Source organism: Microtus pennsylvanicus, chromosome 12, assembly GCF_037038515.1.
Source record: "Microtus pennsylvanicus isolate mMicPen1 chromosome 12, mMicPen1.hap1, whole genome shotgun sequence".
NCBI lineage: Eukaryota > Metazoa > Chordata > Mammalia > Rodentia > Cricetidae > Microtus > Microtus pennsylvanicus.
This window is the reverse complement of record NC_134590.1, coordinates 85,687,699-85,705,175: the sequence shown is the minus strand read 5'-3', so window position 1 is coordinate 85,705,175 and position 17,477 is coordinate 85,687,699. Positions and strand designations below refer to the sequence as shown.

The following is a 17,477-nucleotide window of genomic DNA, read 5'->3' as shown; positions in this document are numbered from 1 at the left end:
GAAAGTTAGGTAGAGTTTGGTGGCAAGAAATACAAAACCCAAGGCTCAATGATTTAACTGATAAGGACCATTGCTGGCTCATGGTGAATGGCAAAATGTGTGCTGGTGGAAAGTTAGCTGTCTTTGTAAGTTAAGAATGACTTCAAGACTTGGGTTCTTCCCTCCTGCTCTTCTGACATTCTTTTTTTTAAATATGTTTTATAAGTCATCAATTTTAAGTGTACAATTAGGATTTTGGCAAGGTTGTAATTATGAAACCATGACTCAAAATATTTTCATGAGTCCATAAAGTTCCTTTAGCTTGCTGCTGTTCTTCAATTCAAGTCCTGGCAACTTCACCTAAATGGAACATTCTGATATATTTCCACCCATGTGTTCTTCCTTTCATGGCAGGTACATGCTAGGTCCACCCAGGCTTATCCTTGTATTAATAACTTGCTCCTTTTTGTTGCTGGGTGACAGTTCATCATATAAGATCAATACTGCATGTAGTTTATTCATTCACTAATTAATGGGAAATTGGTTCCAGTTTGGGGTTTCCATGCATTCAGCATCAAATCAACACTTGTATGCATGACTTTGTGTTAATATAGGACTATATTTCTCTTTCTCAAAGGAAATGTATCTCATTTTCAATTATGTGTTTTTCAGTGTATATCTGTTTGTGAGTACAGTGTGTTCATGGAGACCAACATTAGGACTCTTGTTCCTTGAAGCTGGCGTTAACAGGGAGCAGTCAGCTGCCTTACATGGGTACTGGGAACGTGGGTCCTCTGTGAGAGCCATATTTGCTCTTAACCACTGAACTACTTCTTCAGTACTTTTTCTCTTGAAATATCTAAGTCATGCCTATGATCATATACTGAGTACCATACTAGCAGCTTATTTAACTTTATAAGTGTCAGTTACTTTCAATCAGCCATGATCCTCTAATATGAAATTGCATAGTTGTATGATATAATCTTGTCCTGTTACAGTTGGAGCTTCAATCATCCTTTTGTCTCATATACTCACTGTGTACAGTGTAGCATCAGTCATTTAGTAACTGGAAGAGTTTCAGATTGACAGTTACACTGTTTATTGACATTACATTGTTCATTTTCAAATGAGCCTTATAAAATAACCCAAATTCATATATGGTACCCACATTTCTCACCTTATTTTGTCTTATCACATAGACATTATGTTATCTTATATTATCACAAGAAGGGTAAATATGCTACAATAAGATATTTTAAGAATGAGACCATGGTGGTGGTTTGAATAAGAAATGTCCTTTGAATATTGGGTGCCTGTGAGAACTTGAAAGAAAATGCCCCCCCCAAAGGGTGGCTCTATTAGGAGGTGTGGCATGTTGGAGTGAGCATGGCCTTATAGGAGGAACTATGTCATTATGGAAGTGGTTTCTGAGGTCTCTTTTCCTCAAGCTACCCTCAATGTGGCACATAGTTCATTTCCTGTTACCTGGAGATAAAGATATAGAATTCTGAGCTCCTTCTCCAGGATGATGTCTGCCTGCACACCACCATGATGATAATAGGCCAAACATCTGAAACTGTAAGTAACCTCAAATAACTATTTTTGTTTATAAGAGTTGCTGTGGTCATGGTGTCTTTTCACAGCAATAGACAGAAGCTGGTATCATGGATTGTGGTTCGACTGTGATAGGCCTAACCACGTTTTTGTTTGGAGGAATTTGGACTTTGGTACTTCGGATTAGGAAAGCAGTGGAAAGCTTTAAACACTGCTTAATGGGTCATACTAGTTGGAGCATGGAAGACATGGTATTGAGGGTGATTTAAACAGTGGAAGCCTGGCTCAAGAGGTTTCTGAGAAGAATTTTAGTATGTTGCCTAACGATTGTTCTTAAGATATTTTGGTGAAGAATGTGATTGCTTTTTGCCCTTGTCTGAAAAGTCTCCCTGAGGTTAACGTGAAATGGTTTGGATTAATTTCATTGGCAGAGGAAATCTCAAAACAGCCTAGTATAGATTTTGTATGTGGTTACTAGTGTAACTTTACTGAAGATCTATGATGAAAAGGAGCAAGCTAAGCAAGGGAAAATACAAAATGTTCAATTTGAGCAGAAAAGGAGCACCAGGAAGTGGAACAGAGTTAAATCTTGTGTTCAAGTAAGCAAACAGATTAAGGAATGGAATAGAGGACACGGTGACCTCAGGGCAAGATCTTACACAGCTAAATTTCCAATTTGTGAAAAGAAATTAAAGAAAAATTTAGAATTGGTTGTCATGGTGCACACCTTTAATCCCAGCATTTTGGAGACAAAGGCAACTGGATCTCTAAGTGTGAGACCAGCCTGATCTACAGTTTGGGCTCCCAGATAGCCAAAATTAGGCAGTAAGGAAACCATGGAAAACAGAAAGCTGATAAAGATGTAATTGAATGCAGGGACCATATTCCAGCCCAAGTAAGCAGCAGAACTCTGCCACGTGGCTCTTATTTTAGAGTTCAGAATACAGAAAGGGGTTATGGAATCTTCCTCTGAGACTAAGGAAAGCCGCTGAGACCAGGCGTGTGTCAGGGGTGTCCCTGCCTGGAGGCCCAGAGAAGTCATTGTATGAAGCTGTGAAGGTAAAGCCTGGGTTGCTTTGGAGACCCTAAAATGTTTGAGATGCCAGAGCTAATAAGATACCTTCTGAGGAAAGCTACTAGCATTGGAATCAGCCCAAAAGAAAGAAGTATGTTGCAGTCAATGAAGTTGAAAGGAGTTGGAAATTTGAAGAATTTTTTGACATTAGACACGGAGATGCAGAGTTTAGAGTTTGCTTTGTGCTTGCGGTTCAAGATGTGAGCTCTCAGCTTGCTGTTCCTGCCACCATAGCTGCTGGTCATTGCCACACAATTGTTCTGCCATCATAGACTCCAATCCCTCTGGAACAATAAACCAAAAATAAACTTTCTCTTCCTTGCCTTTGGTGGTAGTATTTTATCACAGCAAGAGAAACGTAATAGATACAATCACATTCATATAACTTCGTGTTTATCTTTATAACTGTCTTATTATTAATTATAATTACCCTCTGACTATGTCTAATTTATAAGTTAAATTTTTTTAAGAAAAATAAAAATTATCTTACCTCAAAAACAAAACGATCATAGACTATGTAAGGTTTGGTTCTATCTACAGTTTTAGATATCCCCTGGGAATCTTGGAATATATTCTTTATGTACAAGATGGAGGTGCTAATTCAGAGCCTGACAAATCGCATTCCAAAGTGTCTGGATAAGCAGTATAAGAAAGCCCTATTTCCTCTATATCCTTCCCAACACTGCGTATCTTACCAGTGGTGTGTATGTGTGCACACTTGTGTGTATTTGCTTATGTATGTGTACTTGTTAGTGTGTGTGTACGTATGTGTTTGTTAGTGTGAGTGTGTACTTGTTAATGTGTGTGTATATTCTACATGTGTTACTGTGGGTGTGTATACATGTGTTGGCTGGTGTATGTGGGACCCTAAAGTTTCTCTCCAACTTTATTTTTTGAGATATGGTTTCTCACTGAGCCCAAAGTTCATCTCTGAGACAAGGCTGCTGGACCCATGAGCTTTAGTGACCTATCTGCTTCTGTTCCTAACAACCCCCTCTACCTGTCCTCTGCCCCATCCCATCCCATGGTGCTTGGGTTATAACAGCACTTCTTTCTCTGTCAAACTCCCTTCTCCCAGCTTTATATGTGGATACTGGGGATTCAACTGGTCCTCATACCACACACCTGTAAGATCTTTGTCAATTGAGCCACCCCCCCCCCTTTTTTTAAGACAGCTGTTACTTTGAACTGTGTGTTCTGGAATTCACTTTGTAGGTCTGGCTGGCCTTCAACTCAGAGATCCGCCTGCCTCCATCTCCCAAGTGCTGTGATTAAAGGTAGCTGGAGTGCAGAGATTTTTTTCTTTCGTTTTCCTTTGTTTTTGATGAAGCTAAGCTACCGACTTTCATTAGCCAGCATTTAAAAATAATTTCTAAATACATGAACTCAAATGGCACAGTGGTTTATTTTGGAAAAGTACCATAGTTTTGTCTCCTATATTTAAACTAGTCTGTAACCGATTTTATGTTAATCTTTAGGACGGTGTGCGCAAAGGACTGAGGGCTTTGCTTCCTGCTCTCCATGATTTTAAAAAGTGTTTGTTTTTGTACAAGCCACTAAGCACGAATGCTAAGTGTCTTGCCATTTTTGCCATATTAGATTTATATTTGTCTTTCCTTCATTGTCACTAGGGCAGAACAATAGCTGGATGATGCCATCTCTTTCGTTTCTTTCTTTCTTTCTTTCTTTCTTTCTTTCTTTCTTTCTTTTTTTATGATTTTTCGAGACAGGGTTTCTCTGTAGCTTTTGGTTCCTGTCCTGGAACTAGCTCTTGTAGACCAGGCTGGCCTCAAACTCACAGAGATCCGCCTGCCTCTGCCTCCCGAGTGCTGGGATTAAAGGCGTGCGCCACCACCGCCCGGCGATGCCATCTCTTTCTAGAACATTCAAGAAGTGTTTGTTCACTTCTTAGACCTAAACTGGACACGGTCTACTTACCAACCAATCACTGAAATGGAAGTGAGACAGCCACACTTGATCCCACCTGACAGTGGTTTGTTTATGGATACATTTGAAGGGCCTTGACTTAAAAAAGACACACATGTCACCTGCTCTGGTGGCCAATCTCGGTTGTCATTTCACTGCAGCTGGAACCACCTCAAACACAATCTGTGAGGCCCTCACGTGAGAAATTTTCTGGATCAGATTACTTGAAGTAAAGAGACCCGCCTGAGACGTGGGCTGGACCTTCTAGTGACAGCCCACACAGGACAGGAAGCGGGCAGGTTAGCTTTTGACTGCTTGCCCTCAGTCTCCCTGGCAAGTTCATCTGTCCTGTTGCTGAAGCATTCCTTCACCAACACCAGTGTAGACTAAAGACTACCAGTTCTCCAAGAATCCTCTAGGCCCCGGCATCAGATTGGGACTGCTGAGACATCTATCAGTAAACTGAAGAAGTACTGAATGCTTGGCCTCTCCAGTGTGAGACAGTCATTGTGAAACTAACCAGAGAGTATCCTGTAGGCTTATCAAATACATCCCCTTTGAATATATATATATTCATTCCTTCCCAGCTCCCAGGAAGCATTTGACTTACAGACGAAGTCAGGCAGTGGTCAGCAAACAAATGGCATGACGTGCTGCTGAATACTACATTATACTGTATACTGTGGTACCGGGAAGAAAATGGGTAGGATGCTGTCAAGTATGGGGGTGGCTTGAAAGTTAAGGGAGGTTGGTTGGACAGGGCTGAGATGATGTTGGAATCCAGATCCAAGGAAAGTGATGGGGTAGATGCTACAGATAACAGATTCAAGAGGCTTCGTACTGAATGAGAATTGCAAAGCTGCTAAGGGTAAAAAGCAAGGAGGCCTCTGTAGTTGGGAAAGAAAAGGAATTGGGGGATGTGAATGCAGATGTGGGCAGGTAGATCATTTTAGGAAAGTTTCTCTCAACTGGGGGTATTTGGTAAAATTTGGTAATGTCTGGAAATTCTGGTCATCCTCATCTGACTTTCCAGCCTGATCACCAATAGGGTTGAGAAGCATTGTTTTGGGTCAAAGCAAGGACCGGCTTATCAGTGGAGTAAATTAGAACAACACAGGGATGGCTCAGCTTTAACTTAGTTTTCTTTCATTCTTTTTTAAAACCAAGAAAACTTGGCTGCTCGTTGTAAGTGAAAGGAGCAGTAGGGCAGGAAAAAAGCACGCCTGCGTCTTCTGAGTACACCCTCCCCCCAAACACATATACACGCCACTCCTGTGTTACATGCAGCTGGCACTATACAGGCCTTTCCTATGCAGGGAGGATGACATTCAACTTCAGGTCTTTCCTTGTGTTCCCACCACCCAATGCCACTGAGCCATTTAATGCATGGGGGATTGTGTTGAGAGCTTCCTACAGGCCAGGCAAACACCAACAAAGCTACATCTCCTGTCTCCAAAATTCTTTTGAAAAAAAAATGCATTATATTCACACCATCCAGAGCCATTTTCCATTTTGGGAGTATGATGAAAGTGCCAATTCCTTACTTATCAAATTTAATGAAGAGATGTTAATAACACCTAGCCACTATCACTGTATTTGAGCCAAATTTGAAACATTTTTTATTAAATAGTGGCCAGGAAAATGGACACTGGCCAGGTCCATACTTGAGATTCACGGAGTGTGGCCGAGAACCACCTTAGGCAAGGGCTTATAAAGGCAAACCCCACAAAGCTATGTACTTCCTGCCTTCCTCCAATCAGGGGCAAGCATACCTCCTGACTTAGTTCCTGTCATCTACAGGTGGTCAAGCAAATCCTGTGCAGTTGGAGCAACCAAACTTGTTTACAGAAGTGAAAGCCTGTGGCTTGTTACGTGAACAACAGCCCCCTTCATTCCAAGAAGTTCTCTCTCCTTGGGTAAGTGAGGCTTACAGGTTTCTCTATTCCTGGACAAGTGGGGTTTACAAGTTAGAGACATTTTTGTTTTATACGTCTCTTAAGAACGGTAATTTAAACTTAAACATAACTTTAGCCCTTATAGGAGAGCATCAGATTTCCTCTCAGTATTTGCAATTTGGGTAATCGACTGTTTTTAGGTTAAGGACGTAAGTACTGTTTAAATAATTGTTTTTTTTTTGGGGGGGGATTTGTTTTGTTTACTCTAAAACGGAAACTTCCTTTGCATCCTCCAAGGACTAGAAATAAACTAGGTGGTGTTGGTGCACGCCTTTAATCCCCGCAATCGGGAGGCAGAGGCAGGTGGAGCTCTGTGAATTCGAGGCCAGCCTGGTCTACGAGAGCTAGTTCCAGGACAGGCTCCAAGGTTACAAAGAAACCCTGTCTTGAAAACAAACAAACAAACAAACAAACAAAAAAACTATAAATATACTTAACATATTTCTCTCAGTTGACACAGTAACCTTGAAACCCGATAATTAATCGTTTCCATTTTGCAGACGGGGAGGTAGAAATGTACCAACTAAATTAAGTTTTTAGCTAACTAAAAACATTCTCCTGGCTGGGACTGTCACACTCAGGTACAGCCTTCCCCACCCCCTCAACCCTCAGCAGAGGCACGCACGTTCAGTCCAGGTCCGTGAGGGCTGGGTGGGTGAGCCTGGCTGCTGGGCGAGCTCTTGGTGAGGGCTGGGCCCATTTGAAAGCGGTTGGTACTCAGGACTGGTACAGGAAGTCTTGAGTTCTTCCCGTTCACAAGTGCCCGCCCTGGTTGCTCCACCCCACGCCGCTCTGGTTGCTCTCCAGACAGACCTGGGCGGGCTCAAGGACGGCCACCCCCTGTCAAGCCTCTCGCTGGCCTCGCCCTCGGGTCGGTCCCGGGCAGGCTCCGTAGCCTCGGGCGGCTGGGGCTGCGGGGAGGGCCCGGGAGCTCGCCCTGCCCCTGGGAGGCGCCTGGCACTGCCCGCCCGCCTGCAAGGCCTCGACCCCGCCTGGCTGCGGAGACCGGCGCGGCGGGAACCCGGGCGGCAGGTCAGTCTTCCCTCCGTCCCTCCGTCCCTCGGTCGCCGAGGTCAGCTCGGGGGCTGCCACGCGGTCCGGACGGCTGCAGGCCGGGCCTCCGCTGGCCTCTGGGTACCGATCTGTCCCGGAACCCGATCGCTCGCTCTGCACACCGGGACTGTCCGGCTGGGGACACTGCCGCCGCTGCGGGGGAGGGGTCTGTACCCGGCGAGCGGCTCACCCCGGGGACACCGAGTATCCCAAACTTCTCGTATCTTTGTAGCCGCCCGCTCAGAAGTTGTTCTAGGAGACTCGAAAGTTTCAGTCAGCAACTTTGGCGTGGGTGTCACGATGTTCTGCCCGGTTAAGGGGATCCGGTGACACACATCCTACTTCAGCATCTTGCCCTAGGTGTTCACAGTTTAGGTTTCCCGCTCTGCTTGTGGTTGGGTTCATTCCGAATATTTTTAAGGGGCGGCCTCGGCGGCACTGGGCTCAGTAAGTGAAGGGAGAAAAGTTCTACTTGAGCGAAGATGGGACAAAGTTTGCACTGGGTGTACTTATGAATCATTTTCACGAAAGCATCTGTCCTGGGTAGGGTTTTTTTTTCTTCTTGTGATTGTTCGTTAACTTTGCACCACCCGGGGTCATCTGGGAAGAGGGAATTTCAATGAGCAAATGGCTCCATTTGATTGGCCCACTGGCCCTTTGATGGAATTACTGTGAGCAGTACCTCTTCTGGGCAGGTTCCGGTGTGTTTTAAAAAAGCCGAGTCCTCCAAGCCAGTCAAGCAGAAAGGAGCCATTAGGCAGGGTTCATCCCTCCTGGCTGCTCCTGTCCCTGCCTGGAGTTCCTGTTTTGAGCTCCTGCCCTGACACCTCTTTAGGATGGACTGTAAACTATCGTATGAAATAAACCCTTTCTGTCCCAAGTTACTTTGATCACAGCAATAGAAACCAAACTAAAGCAGAACCCATCAGGTTTTTACTTTTATCTAGAAGTTCTAAGAGGTTCGTAATTACTTTCACGGTTAGTTTCGGTCATTTATTCTAATATTAATAATATAATTTTATACCCCTTAGAAATGTTTTTGGCCAACCCCTCAAAGCTCCCATTGGTAATTTGCTAATCTGATTACAATGATAATTGATTAAGGTTTCATGGTTTTCTTATGGATTTCCTCTTATCTGTATATCCGTAAACTCAAAAGCAAAGCTGTTTTCATATTGACGGGAGTGGGTAAGAAGGCGTGTCAGAAAAAAACAAAACCAGTGGCCTGACCTGCCAGATTAGATAGCCAGGAAAACCATTGGTCTTTGATGATCATAGTGTCTGACCTTTGAATTTAAAGCCACACACCTCTTGAGTCTATTGGCCTCGTGTTAACACAGCATTCTCAACAAATGAGTATTTACTTGTGTGTAAAATCATGTTCTTAAAGTGTATTTTGTAGTGTTGCTAAGTATTAATAAACCAGTAAGTAGAGTTTTGACGAAATGACTTAAATGAAACACAGTGGATATTTTTTAAAGATTTGTTTTTTTTTATTTTTAACTAGGTGTGTGTGTGTGTGTGTGTGTGTGTGTGTGTGTGTGCCTGTGAGTGTAGGTGCCAGTGGGAACTGTCAATGGCATCAGACTCCTGGAGCTGGAGTTACAGAAGGTTGCAAGCTGCCATGTGGGTGCTGGGAACTGAACCAGGTCATCTACGTAAGCATTCTATGCTCTAAACCACCTGCCCTCTCTCTAGTCCCAATCAATATATATATACATGTGTGTCAGTATCTTTTAGATTTCAAAGCATATGGATTTCTAACTTGATTATGGTGGATAGACTTCTCTAGTTGGAACTGTCTTAATTCCGGGGAAAACATTGGAAGAAATGAGTTCCGACGCTCAAGTTTTGTTTTTCACTGTTTGTCTCACCCCTCTGTCAACAGATGTGATGGCACCGAGAAGAAAAGAGAAATACAAGCTTCCCGTTCCACTCCCAGAAGGCAAAGTTCTGGATGACATGGACGGAAACCAGTGGGCGCTGGGCAAGATGATCGGCTCCGGAGGGTTTGGACTGATATACTTAGGTAAAGTATGACCAAGTCGCTAAGTATAAGTATGGCTGTAATCATTGTAACTATGGTAGCAATGGTATTTTAAGGGTTAATTGAAATAACAGAAGTCATAATTTTTTTTAAAGCCATTTGAAGATAGTTAATGTTTAGTACATTAGCTGAACACATTAGGTTGAAGTCATAACTGCCATAACATGTTTGCTGTTGTCTTTTTTTCCTCAATAACTTTTAGAAGTCTTTTCAGAGCATAATTGCACAATCTGCCAGACAGAATATAAATTTTCTTTTTGGGAACTTGTTTTTGCTGATTTTTATAGCTCATAAACAACAACTATATAAATATAAATCTTAAAAATGATTATTAGATTATGCGTATAATATGTTTAAGACATGTCACAAGGCACTTGTGGAGGTCAGGGGACAATTTGCTTCTCTCCTTCCACCCTTCTGTGGGTTCTGGGACTTAGCTCGGGTGGTTAGACACCCTTCCCTGCTGAACTGTATTCTGGCCCTGACTGTATGACTCTTAATCATTACTAGCTTGGCAATACAAAGGCCTAACGATTTCTTGACGATGTTCCACATAAAATTAAGCTTTAGCGACTGAAAGCATCTATTACATAGATGAATGAACTTCTCTTGTGTGACTGGAGTTTAGTAGTTAAGTTGTTCTTGGAAAAACTGACAAAGTAGTTGCTCAAATTACTTTCTGTGCCTTATGATACAGGTAGGGAACCCTGCTTGGGTGTACTTCTACATTGGATTGAAACATTTAGAAATTCCACTGTAGAGACCATTTAGGACTGTCTTAATGCTGTGGTGGGTTGGGGAAGGTATCTGTTTCGTGATTGTGTTTGATGAATAAAATACTGGTTGATAAGAAAAAAATAATCTGGGTTTGGAGTGTAACTCATGAAAAGTCTTGGGTTCATTATTAAGCATATCCCACCCAAAACAAAAAAAACACAATGGAAGATTTATCTTACATATATTCATCCACCTTATAACTGTTTCTGTAATAGACATTTTTCGGGCTTGTGCATGGTGACTCATTCCTGTAATCTCAGCTTTTGAAAGATAGAGACAAGGTCAGTTTGGTCTAAGTCAGAAGTTCTAGGCCAACCAGGTCTACATACTAATATCATATACAAGCAAACAAGCAAACAACACAAGGGGAACAAACCCAGAAAATAAACAAGGAAAAACAACGAACAACCAAAGCACCCTTCCCCTCAAATACCAAACCAAAAATATCCTCAAAATATCAAAACAAATAAACAAAAAAGAACCTATTTTCGGGGAATTCTGGGTTCCTTGTCAAACAAACACGTTTCTGGATCATGAACAATTAAGATACTATTCTTTTTTGCCTTTTGTGTTTATTTTGAGACAGTCTCAAGCAGCTAAAGCTAGCCTTGAACTCCTAATCCTCTTGTTCTTTCCTCTTTGGGCTGGAATTAAATACCTGGCTGTAGTTTTCAATGAATGAAAGAAATTCAGTAAGTAAGCAACTGCCTATCTATTATTTGTGTCTAATATAATTCATAAAGAAGATTAGGACAGAAAAATTCTATAGGCTGAGTAAAGAGCGGTTTCTCAGTTTAAAGAGTGTCACTGTGTGTGGTGGCTCATAACTGCAGCTCCTAGCCTGAAGGAGCTGCAGCCGCCAATTCTGAGATGAAGACTAGACAGGGCTACATCATTAGAACCTGTTAAAAAACGAACAAACAAAAACGAAACAAAACATGATAGTAGGTAGGCAACACTTTTCAATAGAAACATAATGGGAATCACCTATATAATTAAAAAATTTCAAAGAGCCACATTAAAAAATATTAAGAGCATCAGGTGAAATTCAATTTACTAATATGCACTATTCAACTTAAAATATCCAAAATAATTCATTCTATTGTGTTCATATAAAAATAGAGAAATACTTTACATCTAAGTGGAAGTCCAAATCTAGAGAGCCTCAAGTGTCAAGAGCCTAATACTCTGAGTGGCTCGTGAGAAATATAGGCATGAGTCTAGTGAGCACTAGGTGTGCAGAAATGTAGGCATGAGTCTAGTGAGCACTAGGTGTGCAGAAATGTAGGCATGAGTCTAGTGAGCACTAGGTGTGCAGAAATGTAGGCATGAGTCTAGTGAGCACTAGGTGTGCAGAAATGTAGGCATGAGTCTAGTGAGCACTAGGTGTGCAGAAATGTAGGCATGAGTCTAGTGAGCACTAGGTGTGCAGAAATGTAGGCATGAGTCTAGTGAGCACTAGGTGTGCAGAAATGTAGGCATGAGTCTAGTGAGCACTAGGTGTGCAGAAATGTAGGTATGAGTCTAGTGAGCACTAGGTGTGCAGAAATGTAGGCATGAGTCTAGTGAACGCCAGGTGTGCAGAAATGTAGGCATGAGTCTAGTGAGCACTAGGTGTGCAGAAATGTAGAATGAGTCTAGTGAAGGCCAGGTGTGCAGAAATGTAGGCATGAGTCTAGTGAGCACTAGGTGTGCAGAAATGTAGGCATGAGTCTAGTGAGCACTAGGTGTGCAGAAATGTAGGCATGAGTCTAGTGAACACTTGGTGTGTTGAATGGTGGAATACCTGCCTAATAAGTGCTATTTGAAATGGTTTAGTGAACTCTTTCCTACAGCAGTGAGTTAAGATCTCTAGTATATTGTCTTGACCATAGGTCAAAGATAGAAGTGAATAAATTGTTGCTAATGTGACTGTGACCTTGCGTCTACAGCCTATGGCATGTTTACTTTTCTGACGTGAATTATTCAAATAATTTCAAAGAACTGGAGAAAAGCTTCAACTATAATGGTCTTATCCCTTTTCAATTCTTAAAATGTAAATATTTATTTGTGTTTATTCGGATTTTTTTATTAGACGTTAAAAAAAATACCAATCTAAGTTTCTCCTCCTTCTCCTCCTTCCATTCCCTCCACATACCTTCTCACCCAACCCCCTTCCAATCCTCAGAGAGGGTAAAGCACATTGCCTTGTGGAAGGTCCAAGGCTCTCCCTACTATATCTAGGCTGAGCAAGGTATACACCCAAAGGGAATAGGATCCCAAAAGTCAGTACATATAGTAGGGATAAATCTCGGTGCCATTGCCAGTAGCCCCTCTGTCTGCCCCAGCCATGCAACTGTCAACCCCATTTAGAGGAACTAGCTTGGTCCCATGCTTGTCCTTCCCAGTCTGGATGGAGTTGGTGAGCTCCCATTAGCTCAGGCAAACTGTTTCAGTGGGTGAACCCATCATGGTCTTGACCTCCTTGCTCATATTCTCATTCCTCCCACTCTTCAACTGGACTTTGGGAGCTCAATCCAGTGCTCCGATGCAGGTCTCTCTGCCTCTGCCTCCATCAGTTGCTGGATGAGGCTCTATGGTGATATTTAAGATATTCATCAGTCTGACTACAGGGCAAGTCAAGATTGGGCCCCTTCTCCTCTATTGCCCAGGGTCCTAGGTGGGGTCATTCTTTTGGATTCCTGGGAATTTTTCCAGAACCAGGTTTCTGATAACCCCATAATGGCTCCCTCAATCAAGATATCTCTTTCCTTGCTCTCATCTCTGTCCTTCCTCCATTTTGACGATCCTATTCCCTCAAGTTCTCTTCTACCCTCCTTCTCTTCCTTCTTCTCCTCCTGCCCTCCCTTCTCTCACCACCCCCATGCTCCCAACCCTGCTAGTCAATCCTGTCTGTTTCCAATTTACAGGTAGGTCTATATATATTTTTCTCTTTGGGTTTACCTTGTTACTTAGCTTCTCTAGGATCATGGACTATCGGCTCAATGTCCTTTGTTTATAGCTATTATCCACTTTGAGTACATACCATGTTTATCTTTTTGGATCTGGGTTACCTTGCTCAGGATAGTGTTTTCTAATTCCATTTATTTGTGTGCAAAATTCAAGAGTAGTACTCTAATGTGTAAATATGCCACATTTTCTTTACCCATTTTTTGATTGAGTGGCATCTAGGTCTTTTCCAGGTTCTGGCTATTACAAATAATGCTTCTATAAACGTAGTTGAACAAATGCTTTTGTAGTATGATTGGGCATCTTTTGTGTATATGCCCAAAAGTGGTATTGCTGGATCCTGAGGTAGGTTGATTCTCAATTTTCTGAGAAACCACCGTACTAATTTCCAAAGTGGTTGTACAAATTTGCAATCCCACCAGCAATGGATGAGTGTACCTCTTACTGCAAATCCTCTCCAGCATAAACTATCATTGGTGTTTTTGATATTAGTCATTCTTACAGGTGTAAGATGGTATCTCAGAGTTGTTTTGATTTGCATTTCTCTGATAGCTAAGGAGTTTGAACATTTCCTTAAGTATCTTTTGGCCATTTGAGATTATTCTGTTGAGAATTTTCTGTTTAGTTCAGTACCCCATTTTTTAATTGGGTTACTTAGAATCTTACTGTCTAATTTCTTGACAAAATGTATATATTTTGGAGATCAGTCCTTTGTCTGATGTGTGGTTGGTGAAGATCTTTTTCCATTCAGTAGGCTGCCTTTTTGTCTTATTGACTGTGTCCTTTGCTTTACAGAAGTTTCTCAGTTTCAGGAGGTTCCATTTATTTATTGTTGCTCTCAGTGCCTGTGCTACTGGGGTTATATATAGGAAGTTTTCTCCTGTACCCATGCATTTAAGACTACTTCCCACTTTCTCTTCTATCAGGCTCAGTGTGGTTGGACTTATATTGAGGTCGTTAATTGATTTGGACTTGAGTTTTGTGCATGACAATAGATGTGGATCTATTTTCATTCTTTTACCTGTTGGCATCCAGTTATGCCAGCACCATTTGCTGAAGCTACTTTCTTTTTTCCATTATATAATTTTAACTTCTTTGTCAAAAATCAGGTGTTCATAGGTATGTGGATTAATATCCAGGTCTTAAATTCAATTCCATTGGTCAGCCTCTCTGTTTTTATGCCAGTACCAAGCTGTTTTCATTACTGTAGCTCTGTAATAGAGCTTGATGTCAGGGATGGTGATGCCTCCAGAAGTTCCTTTATTGTACAGGATTGTTTTGGCTATCCTGGGTTTTTTTTTCCATATGAAGTTGATTATTGTTCTTTCAAGGTCTTTGAAGAATTGTGTTGGGATTTTGATGGGGATTGCATTGAACCTATAGATTGCTTTTGGTAGGATTGCCATTTTTACTATGTTGATCCTTCCTATCGAAGAGCATTGGAGATATTTCCATTTTCTCCTTCAATTTCTTTTTTCAAAGACTTAAAGTTCTTGTCAAATTGGTCTTTTGCTTCTTTGGTTAGTGTCACCCCAAGATATTTTGTGTTATTTGTGGTTATTGTGAAAGGTGATGTTTCTCTGATTTCCCTCTCAGCTTCTTTATCATTTGTGTATAAGAGGGCTACTGATTTTTTTATTTGATCTTGTATCAGTGGTGTATTTATCAGCTGTAGGAGTTCTCTGGTTGAGTTTTTGGGGTCACTTAGTACACTATCATAACATCTGCAAATAATGAAAGCTTGAATTCTTCCTTTGCAATTTGAATCCCCTTGATCTCCTTCTGTATTCTTATTGCTATTGCTAAAACTTCAAGAACTATGTTGAAGAGAAATAGAGAGAGTGGACAGCCTTGTCTTCTTCCTGATTTTAGTGGAATTGCTTTGAGTTTCTCTCCATTTAATTTGATGTTGACTGTCGGCTTGCTGTATATTGCTTTTATTATATTTAGATATGTTTCTTGTATCCCTGATCTCTCTAAGACCTTTATAATGAAGGGGTGCTGGATTTTTGTCAAATGCTTTTTCAGCATCTAATGAAATGACCATATTTTTTTCTTTCAGTTTTTTTATATGATGGATTACATTGATAGATTTCCATATGTTGAACCATCCCTGCATCTCTGGGATGAAGCTGACTTGTTCATGTTAGATGATTTCTTTGATGTGTTCTTGGATTTGGTTTGTCAGTATTTTATTTTATTTTATTTTTTTTAATCTTTTTTTTATTGAGAAAATGAGAAAAAAAAAAACAAGTTTCCACCTCCTCCCAGCCTCCCATTTCCCTCCCCCTCCTCCCACCTTTCTCCCCCTCCTCCCACCCTTCTCCCCCTCCCCCCACTCCTTTCCCCCTCTCTCTCCAGTCCAAAGAGCAGTCAGGGTTCCCTGCCCTGTGGTAAGTCCTAGGTCCTCCCCCCTCCGTCCATATCTAGGAAGGTGAACATCCAAACTGGCTAGGCTCCCACAAAGCCAGCACATTACGTAGGATCAAAACCCCATGCCGTTGTCCTTGGCATCTCATCAGCTCTCATTGTTCGCCATGTTCAGAGAGTCCAGTTTTATCCCATGCTTTTTCAGTCACAGTCCAGCTGGCCTTGGTGAGCTCCCAATAGATCAGCTCCACTGTCTCAGTGGGTGGGTGCACCCTTCGTGGTCCCGACTTCTTTGCTCATGTTCTCCCTCCTTCTGCTCCTCGTTGGGACCTTGGGAGCTCAGTCCAGTGCTCCAGTGTGGGTCTCTGTCTCTATCTCCATCCATCACCAGATGATAGTTCTATGATGATATGCAAGATATTCGTCAGTATTGCTATAGGATAGGGTCATTTCAGGCTCCCTATCCTCAGCTGCCCAAGGAATTAACTGGGGACCTGGGCTTGGGCACCTGGGAGCCACTCTAGGTTCAAGTCTCTTGCCAACCCTAAGGTGGCTCCCTTAATTAAGAATTGTGCTTCCGTGCTCCCCTATCCAACCTTTCTTTATCCCAATCCTCCTTTTACCCCAAGTTCCCCCCTTCCTCCCCTTCTCCCTTTTCTCTCCCCATCTCCCCTTACCCCCATCTCACCCCACCCCCAAGATCTCAATTTTCTCCCCGGCAACTTTGTCTACTTCCCATAGCCAAGAGGATAACTATATGTTTTTCCTTTGGTTCACCTTCTTACTTAGCTTCTTTAGGATCACCATTTATAGGCTCCGTGTCCCTTATTTATGGCTAGAAACCAATTATGAGTGAGTACATCCCATATTCATCTTTTTGGGTCTGGGTTACCTCACTCAGGATAGTGTTTTCTATTTCCCTCCATTTGCATGCAAAATTCGAGAAGTCATTGTTTTTTACCGCAGCATAGTACTCTACTGTGTATATATTCCACACTTTCTTCATCCATTCTTCCATTGAAGGACATCTAGGTTGTTTCCAGGATCTGGCTATTACAAATAATACTGCTATGAACATAGTTGAACAAATGCTCTTGTCATATGATAGTGTATCTCTTGGGTATATTCCCAGGAGTGGTATTGCTGGGTCCAGGGGTAGGTTGATCCCGAATTTCCTGAGAAACCGAAACACTGATTTCCAAAGTGGTTGCACAAGATTGCATTCCCACCAGCAATGGATGAGGGTACCCCTTCCTCCACAGCCTCTCCAGCAAAGGCTAACATTGGAGTTTTTTATTTTAGCCATTCTGACAGGTGTAAGTATTTTTGCATCCACGTTCATGACTGAGATTGGTCTGTAATTCTATTTCTTGATTGAGTCTTTTGGTATCAGGGTAGCTGTAGCCTCATAAAAAGAGGTTGGCAATGTCCCTTTTGTTTCCATTGTGTGGAACACTTTGAGGAGTATAGGTATAGCTCTTATAGGAAGTTCTGGTAGAATTCTGCACTAACACCATCCAGCCCTGAACTTTATTTGGTTGGGTGGCTTTTGATGACAGCTTCTATTTCTTTGCAGTTTATAGGTCTATTTAAATTGCTCACCTGGTCTTGATTTAATTTTGTTATATGGTATCTATCTAGAAAATTGTCCATTTCTTTTACATTTTCCAATTTTGTGGAGTACAGGTTTTTGTAGTATGACCTCATGATTCTCTGAGTGTCCTCAGTGTCTGTTTTTATGTCCCCATTTTCATTCTGATTTTGTTAATTTGGATGTTCTATGTCTTCTTTT

At 41.8% G+C, this 17,477-nt stretch overlaps 1 protein-coding gene across 1 annotated transcript in view; it reads left to right on the top strand.

Moving 5' to 3' along the window:
* Positions 1-7,316: 7,316 nt before the first annotated feature.
* Vrk2 (VRK serine/threonine kinase 2) overlaps positions 7,317-17,477 on the top strand; it is a 119,717-nt gene continuing 109,556 nt past the window's right edge. Inside the window, exons 1-2 of the mRNA XM_075942432.1 lie at positions 7,317-7,521; positions 9,431-9,571. Coding sequence (XP_075798547.1) covers positions 9,436-9,571 — 136 coding nt within the window. The 5' untranslated portion in view covers positions 7,317-7,521; positions 9,431-9,435. The remainder of the gene's footprint in view (positions 7,522-9,430; positions 9,572-17,477) is intronic.